The sequence below is a fragment of the Primulina eburnea genome, chromosome 3, assembly GCF_022965805.1.
Source record: "Primulina eburnea isolate SZY01 chromosome 3, ASM2296580v1, whole genome shotgun sequence".
NCBI lineage: Eukaryota > Viridiplantae > Streptophyta > Magnoliopsida > Lamiales > Gesneriaceae > Primulina > Primulina eburnea.
Window position 1 is genome coordinate 48,435,187 of NC_133103.1, and position 8,704 is coordinate 48,443,890.

The 8,704-nt window shown below is 40.5% G+C and overlaps 1 protein-coding gene across 1 annotated transcript; it reads right to left on the reverse strand.

Moving 5' to 3' along the window:
* Nucleotides 1-811: 811 nt before the first annotated feature.
* Nucleotides 812-5,146, reverse strand: LOC140827422 (uncharacterized). The gene is made up of 5 exons (XM_073190089.1): nt 5,060-5,146; nt 4,233-4,727; nt 3,640-4,004; nt 3,013-3,444; nt 812-2,851 (listed from the first exon to the last, which is right to left on the reverse strand). The coding sequence occupies exons 1-5, from the start codon at nt 5,144-5,146 to the stop codon at nt 1,108-1,110; spliced, it is 3,123 nt and encodes a 1,040-aa protein (XP_073046190.1). The 3' UTR covers nt 812-1,107.
* Nucleotides 5,147-8,704: the final 3,558 nt, after the last annotated feature.

Below are 8,704 nucleotides of genomic sequence, written 5' to 3' on the forward strand. Positions count from 1 at the left end.
AATACATTATGAATTCTTGACATGTCGGGTGGGAGTGCTAATCTATAAGCAAGTGTTCCTACTTTCTCAAGAATTTCAAATGGTCCGACATATCGGGGATTCAGTTTCCCAGATTTATTGAATCGGACTACACCCTTCATGGGCGACACTTTCACATATGCCTTCTCTCCAACTTCAAATTCCAAAGGCCTTCTTTTTAAGTCAGCCCAAATTTTCTGTCGATCTTTTGCAGCTTTTAATCTTTCTTTGATCAAAGCAACTTTATCCACTGTTTCTTGGATTAGTTCGGGTCCAACGATGGCTTTTTCCCCTACTTCATCCCAATACAGTGGTGATCGACATTTTCGTCCATACAGAGCTTCGTATGGTGCCATTCCAATACTACTGTGGTAACTATTATTGTATGCGAACTCGATTAAGGGCAGATGTTCGCTCCAATTACCACTGAAGTCTAGGGCACAAGCTCTCAGCATATCCTCAAGAGTTTGAATAGTTCTCAATGTTTGACCATCGGTCTGAGGATGGTAGGCCGTACTAAGAGTAACCTTTGTCCCCATAGCTTGTTGAAAGCTCTTCCAAAAACGAGACGTAAATCTAGGATCTCTGTCGGATAGTATGCTGGCTGGAACTCCATGCAATCGCACGATCTCATTCATGTACACGGTTGCTAGCTTGTCCAAATTATAATTCATGCGGACAGGTAAGAAATGCGCAGATTTTGTGAGTCTATCTACGATTACCCAGATGCCATCATGACTGTCTAGACTTTGGTAACCCGACAACAAAGTCCATGGAGATATGTTCTCATTTCCATTCTGGAATTTCTAAATGTTGCAAGAGCCCTCCAGGTCTTTGGTGCTCTGTCTTGACTTGCTGGCACACGTGACACTTGGAAACATACATTGCCACGTCTTTCTTCATTCCACTCCACCAAAAGTTTTTCTTCAAATCTTTATACATTTTGGTACTGCCAGGATGAACTGAAAATTTTGACTGATGTGCTTCAAACATTACTTCTTGTCGAAGGTTATCGATGTCTGGTACACACAATCGTCCTTTCACCCACAATATTCCTTTGTTATCGATCTCAAAATCTGGTGATTTCTCTTATTTAACTTGCTCTTTTAGTTTCACCAAAGCGGGATCTCTATCTCGACTTATCTTGATTGTCTCTCGAAGACATGGTTGTGCTGAAAGTGATGTCAGGATTACCTTACTCATATTCTTTCGACTTAAAGCATCTGCTACCGTGTTGGCTTTGCCTGGATGGTAGCTTATCGTCAAGTCGTAATCCTTTATGAGTTCAATCCACCGTCTTTGTCTCATATTTAGTTCTTTTTGAGTGAACAAATATTTGAGACTTTGGTGATCGGTGAAAATCTCACACTTGGCTCCATAAAGATAATGTCTCCAGATCTTTAGTGCGAATACCACTGCAGCTAGTTCGAGGTCATGTGTTGGGTAATTTTGTTCATACGGCTTCAACTGCCTTGATGCATATGCAATCACCCTTCCCTCTTGCATCAGTACACATCCTAAACCTTCTTTGGATGCATCACTGTAGACGGTGTAGTCCTTACCTTCCATAGGTAATACTAGCACTGGTGTGGACGTAAGCTTCTTCTTCAAAGTCTCGAAGCTTTGCTCACATTTTTCACTCCATTGAAACTTAGAGTTCTTCTGTGTGAGCTTGGTGAGGGGTATGGCTATTGAAGAGAATCCTTCAACAAATTTTCGATAATAGCCTGCTAATCCCAAGAAGCTTCGTATCTCTGTCACATTATTTTGTCTAGGCCAATCCGAGATTGCCTCTACTTTCTTAGGGTCCACAGATACTCCTGCTGCTGATATTATGTGTCCCAAGAATGCGACGCTCTCTAGCCAGAATTCGCATTTCTTGAATTTTGTGTATAGTTCCTTTTCTCTCAGCTTCTGTAGGATGAGACGAAGATGTTCTTTGTGGTCTTCTTCACTTGACGAATATACTAGAATGTCGTCGATGAATACCACAACAAACTTGTCTAGAAATGGCTTGAATACTCTGTTCATGAGATCCATGAATACTGCAGGAGCGTTTGTTAACCCGAACGGCATTACTGTGAACTCATAGTGTCCATACCTTGTTCTGAAGGCTGTCTTCGAAATATCTTCGGTCTTGACCTTGAGCTGGTGGTAGCTTGACCTTAAGTCGAGCTTGGAAAAGACCGAAGCAACCTTGAGTTGGTCAAACAAGTCATATATTCTTGGAAGTGGATACTTGTTTTTGATTGTGATCTTATTCAGCTCTCTGTAATCGATACACATCCTCATGCTTCCGTCCTTCTTCTTTACAAATAGGACAGGAGCTCCCCACGGAGATGCGTTTGATCGGATTTGCTTCTTGTCCAACAACTCTTGAAGTTGCTCTTTGAGTTCTTTTAACTCTGCTGGAGCCATTCGGTATGGTGCTTTTGAGATTGGTGCGGCATTGGGCACTAAATTAATCTCAAATTCCACCTCGCGGTCAGGAAGTTCGCCAGGGAGTTCATCAGGAAAGACATCCGGAAACTCTTGTACTACTGGAATCTCTTCTAGTGTCGGTGTGGTTCCTTTCTTTACTTCGCTTAGCATAGCTAGGTAACTTTTTCTCCACTTTTCATGGCTTTCCAAGTTCGAGAAGTAGAAAGAAGAGTCTTTCGTTCTTTGGTTTTGCCATGAAATAAAAGTTTCTCTTGGTGTGGAGTTTGGATGGTTACTGTCTTTCCATGACAGTCTACTAAAGCATGATTCTTGGTTAACCAATTCATTCCAAGGATTACGTCGAATTCCACCATGTTTAGTTGAATCAGGTTTGCCTTGAAATTCTGATTTTCTATGAGAATACCAATATTCCAATATAGAGTGCGAGTTTCTAAAATTCGATTAGCAGGAGTTGCTACTCTATATGGTTATTCTAAGTTATCAGGCTTAGCTCCTAACTTCTTGGAAAATCTCTTAGACATGAATGAATGCATAGCACCACAATCAAATAACACATAAGCAGGTATATTATTGATTAGAATGGTACCAGCTACGACATCATTCGAGTTGTCAGCCTCATTTTGGGTGATAGCATAAACTCGAGCATTTGGCTTGTTCTCTTTAGGCTTGTTTGGAGTTGTTCCTCCTGCTGGTCCGTTCCTTGGATCTGGAAGAGGACATTGAGCAATGCGGTGGTCCATCTTTCCACAACGGAAACAAGCTCCAGAATTCCTACAACATTCACCAGTGTGTGTGAATCCGCAAGTTTGGCACTTGACTCCTTCTTTGTTTGATTGAGAAGAAGTGGTTCCTTTGGATGGAGCACTGGTAAATTGGTTGTTTAAAAACCTAGGCCTCTTGAATCGCTGGCCCGATTGGTACTGGCTTGGCTGACGACGCTTGAGTTTGTTCTCGCCTTCACGTCTCTTGATGTCATTCTCAGCCCTGATGGCAGCTCCCATCAATTCATCAAAACTATTGGCTCGATAACGGCAAGGGCAGATTGAATACGGCTGTTCAATCCCTTCTTGAAGCGATGTCTCCCATGATGGTTGGGGAGTAAGTTCCCAATGAGTGGAACTTGGATGAATACTCCACCACTGTCATGTTTGGTCTTGAACCAAGCTTTCAAATTCTGACAGCTTCTGCACTCGAACTGCTGTTGGAAAGTACTGCCTCAGAAATGCCTCTCGGAACCTTTGCCAGGTGATAGGTCCCACCTCTAACATAGCTGGTGAGACTCCTTCCCACCATTTGGCAGCTTTATCCACAAGAAAAGGTGTAATCACATCTACTCGGATCCTTTGTGGAACCTCAAGTAGTCGAAGATGATTTTCCACCTCTTTCATCCAATTATGTCCGACCTCTGGATCGGTGCTTCCATCGAAGTTAGGGACTCTTGCTCTACGGAGAGCCTCATAGTGCTGCAGCTGTTGCGCATCCTCATCATTGCGGTTATTGTAACGAGGGTTGCGATTGTTCCTTACTGGTCTTCCGTCCATTGCCTACAATATGAAAATTCTAAGGTTGATGGCAGAATAATGAATAAACGAAAGAAACACAATGTTTAAGTAGTTGCTCGAGAATTAAATATGAAACCAATTGATAGAAAGAAATTTTATTTATTTCCCAAGAAATTACAATTACAACGAAACATCGAAATTGCTAACAAGAAGGTAAATGGAACAAGTGTTATTACAAAGAAAATCACTACTGAGGCTCTAATCTAACACTTCTCCTAATCCTAAATCCATAGGATCCGCTTCAATTTCTTCTTCGGGATCTTCTTCAGGTTCCTCTTCATGGTTGGCTATCACCGTTTCCAGATGTTCAATATGACCATGCAGAACTGCATTCTGGTCACTAAGAACTTCCACAGTATCCTGCAGCTCTTGAATTTGAGCATCAGTCTGTGCACTGTACTGATTATGTTGGTGCACTAGCTGGTGATTTTGATCCTTAAGAACTTGGATCTTCTCAACCAAGGTGTCATGTAACTCAATGAATTCGGCAACCGTCTCTTGAGAGGTCTCAAACTCTTCTTGAGTCTTCCTATTTCTCTCTTCTGCTTCATGAAGATAGTGAGCATATCTGTGAACATCACCCTCCAAGTGTTCTGCTCGACGCTCTAACTCGTCTTTGTCCAGCTTTAGGCAGTAGTTATGCCCCTTTAGTTTCTCTAGCTTCCTCTCTAAGTTCTTAATGTAGCTACTTTGGTCAGCCATATCCTACATCCAAAACATGAGAGTGAAGTTTCAGAAGCGATCTCAAGAATACAGGTCAAGTTATAGACAATCACTGGAATGAAAAAAATCAGTACTGCCTATACAGTTAATAGAAGAAATAGCTCAAAATTTTTCGGTCTCAGAATTGTGTGAAAAATTTCTATCGTTCTAGGTTAGGTTCTCCTCGTCGAGAGATTTCCAACACCTACTTTATATAGTAAAAATTTCTCTTGGATCAAAAGTTATGGTCGTTTGAAGTTTGCGCGAAAAACACCTCAACTTCCATGCCATTCTGCGAAGTCTACTGCATGCGCCTACTGGAATTCACTTGCTACTGCAATTCTGATGCTACTGCAAGCAGTCTGCTGCTTTTCCAGCATTGTCTGCTGCTTTCCAGCACTATTAGAAACAGTCTGCTGCATTCCGAGTCTACTGACCTAGTCTTCTGCATTCAGATCTACTGGTTTCCTTCTGCTGGTTCTGGTTTCAGACTACTGGTCTTATCCTACTGTTTTTCGTCTACTGGTATTGGCATACTGAATTTTTATTTTTTTTTAAACTCGTTTCAGTAGTCTATTACAGTAGCTTATTTTCAGTGGTCCATTTCAGTAACCTTCAGAACTTATTCTCAGAAGTCTATAAGAACTTATTATTTCTAGTTCCTCCTCCCCAGATTATGAAACCTGGTTTCGCTCTGATACCACTTCAATGTCATGCCCCGGGACGGGGGTTGGTTGACACCGGCGTTGCTCTCAAATTTACATTCGACAACAACAAGCCTCAGAGTACAGAATTCAGAAACCAGTCTTTTATTCATAATACGAAATAAATCAATTGTCTGTTACAACTCTGATACTGATGTTTTACAGCGGAAATGTAAAACCAGACATAACATCGCCTTAACAGATACAGCGGAATTAACATAACATAACATAAACTGAAAACAATAATCTTCTTCACCAGCCCCAGAACTGGATCTGATCTTTCTCTTCTAATATTTCTTCCTCGTTCTTATCTGAGATGGGTTTAGTGAGTGAGTGATATGGTTGTCACTCAGTAAGCAGGGGCGGGAATAACTCCCAGTTTTCGAAATCGTTTTCAACAGAAACAGTAATACGATAATATACAGAGAACTCTTAATTTCAGAACAGTAATCAGAATTCAGAAGTTGCAGAACAGAAATCAGAATTATTAAGCACTGAACATGTTAGTGAATTTCATGGCTAAACTAATATCAGTCCCCTATATGTTCTCTCCTCTAAAGGGTGAGGCCAAAATCAGAATCAGAATTCAGATATGTTCAGAATATATATTCCTACCATTAGTTCACTAGGGAGTTTCAGTGCTTCAAAATCATATATCAGAAATCATACAGAAACTGAACTTTAAAACAGAATTATCAAACGGATTTCAAGATATTTATACATAAGCCCACTTACAGTAATTTGCTTAAAGAATTTCGGTTGAAATCTGGAAATCTGCTTGCCTTGCTACTGGATTTTACAGCTTCGAAAATGCACTCTCTTAGCTCTAATTTCAAGTGATAACTAAAGATTTTGGTAAACCAATTCAGGTGTTTGAGGGTGATATTTATAGGTGAAATTCTGACTGTTAGCCTCCCAATTAAGGGACATAATCTGACATTAACAATTTTTATTTCGTGTTAAATGCTTCAGTTACAAGTTATGGTCTGAATTAGTAACTGTCTGCTGGAATTTCGTGCTGCTGCTGCTGCTGGATTTTATCTGTTATCTGCTGCTGGATTTCAATATGCTGGAAAAATACCAGCTTCTGAAATATTAGCTTTTGCTGGAATTTTTAGCTTATGCTGAAATTTGCTAGCTGCTGGAATTTCAGGTTCTCACAAACCGCAGCACACACATCATTATGAATAATCAGTCAAGAACTTTTGAAAAATAACGAGCCAAACCATCAGATCCAGGAGCTTTATCATTTTCAATGTCAAAGAGCGCAATTCGAATGTCATCTTGAGTCACAGATGATGTCAGGGCACTACATTTTTCAATCGGAACACAAGGGCCCTCTGAGATAACTTCTCTATCGACACAGGTTCTTTCAACTTGTCGCCCCAAAAGGTCTTTGTAAAATTCCACAAAATTTCGAGCTATTTCATTTTGGTCGATAGTGGTATGCCCATCAATTGACTGAATTGCTACAATGGTATTCCGCTTGTTATTTCTTTTGATCAAATCATGAAAAAACTTAGTGCACCTGTCACCCTGTTGAATGTACTGAATTTTTGTTTTCTGGGCAATAAATGATATCTCTGCTTCAAGTAGCACCTCTGCCTTTCTCTTAATATCTTTATATTGTTCATCCATGAATCCCGAATCTAGAATCGCATCTTGTAGTTCATCGAATTCCTTTTAGCTGCACTCGCTCTACTCGAGATGTGTCTAAATTTTTTGCAATTCAAAAGCTTATGTGGTTTCTTCATACCCATGCAAAGTTATTTCAACCGATACTGAGACGTGCCATGGCCGCGAAAAATCCAATGTAACCTAACCTTATCCAGGAATTCATCACAAAGTTTCCACATATTGAAAAACTTAAAAGGCTTCAACTTTGGTAAGTGATGCTCAAGCAATGTCACAAATGTAAGTGTATGATCCGATAGGCAACCTGGTGCAATAAATTCAGCTGTTTCATCAAGGTTTGACGCATTCCACCGATGGTTAACTAGCACACGATCCAGTTTACTACACATTTTTGGGCTCATCCAAGTGTAGAAGCAGCCCGTGGAGCGTATATCGAGTAAATCCAGTGAAGCAATACAATCCACGAAATCTTGAATCACATAATTTTAAATTTTCAAACCACCTTGCTTCTCATTTTGGGAGAGGACATTATTGAAGTCACTAAGGAGCATCCATGGTAATACGCAGGAACCATCCACCCGTTTCAATTCATCCCATAGTTTCCTTCGTTGAACCACGGTATTTAGTCCATACACAAAAGATGCACAAAATTCATTTTGTGTTTTGAGACACACAATCCTCGCATGAATAGCTTGATCAGTCATATCAATAGTAGATATATGTACCGAGAGAGGATTCCACAAAACAAAAATACGACCCTTGTTGCTAAGCAAGAAGTTATGAATAACACACATACCTTGGAACCGTGTTCTCAACAAATTCTTCAAATCTTTTTCATCAAATTTAGATTCTAAAATACCGAAAACATCAATCTTATGGGTGCCCATAATTGGTTGGACACCTTTTTGTTTTAGAGGCTTGTGAGAGAGCCTCTAATACTCCAACATGCTACCTTCATTGATTAACAAAGGCAATTTCGGGTTGCCGCCCCTGTTCTCGATTCCCAATGTATCTTGTTGTGTTATTTCCATCATTCACATTCACAAATTCTGTAGCAGAAGGACTCGAGTCCTCCATCCCCTCAAAGAATATAGTCATATTCTTGTTCCTGAAATGATGTTGTTCATTCCCATTTTTAACCTTCTTCTTGTTGGTTTTGTTCTTGTTATTTACCAATTGGAAGCCCTCTGTATCTAACACATCATTACCTCCTCGGTTGGAATCAGTCGTTGCAACTTCAAGCATCAGTGCTTTCCCTTTGTCTATCTTAGTAGTATCTTCATTACTATCAGATTGGGCACTCAATATTTCCAAACAAGCTTCTGGCCGAGTGTTAGCTGCCACTTCTTCTAGTTGCACTGCAGTGCCTGTGCCATCCTTATTTGGTAATTGAGAACGAGATGGTGCAAACTTGTGCGATTTCCCCCATCTTGATCTACCCCTTGTATTACCCCTCCTCCAAACAACACTACGAGAGCGGACATGGTGGCCAATAGTAGTAGCGTGATTATTCTCCTCACCCTTTTCATCTCTCGAATTCCTGAGACAATCCTCCATCACATGCCCTGTTTTATGACAGAATTCACAGACTCTGATGTCTTGTTCATATTCGAAGGTAACAACCACATCCCCAATCGGTAG

Bases quoted from the DNA above. Each gene is read 5' to 3' on its own strand.
- LOC140827422 (XM_073190089.1), bottom strand. From the start codon at position 5,146: ATGCAGCAGACTGTTTCTAATAGTGCTGGAAAGCAGCAGACAATGCTG. The intron at 4,728-5,059 runs GTAGCAAGTGAA...TTTTGGATGTAG, and splicing joins GCAGTAGCATCAGAATTGCA to GATATGGCTGACCAAAGTAG. The intron at 2,852-3,012 runs GTTATTTGATTG...GTATTCTCATAG, and splicing joins AATAATATACCTGCTTATGT to AAAATCAGAATTTCAAGGCA.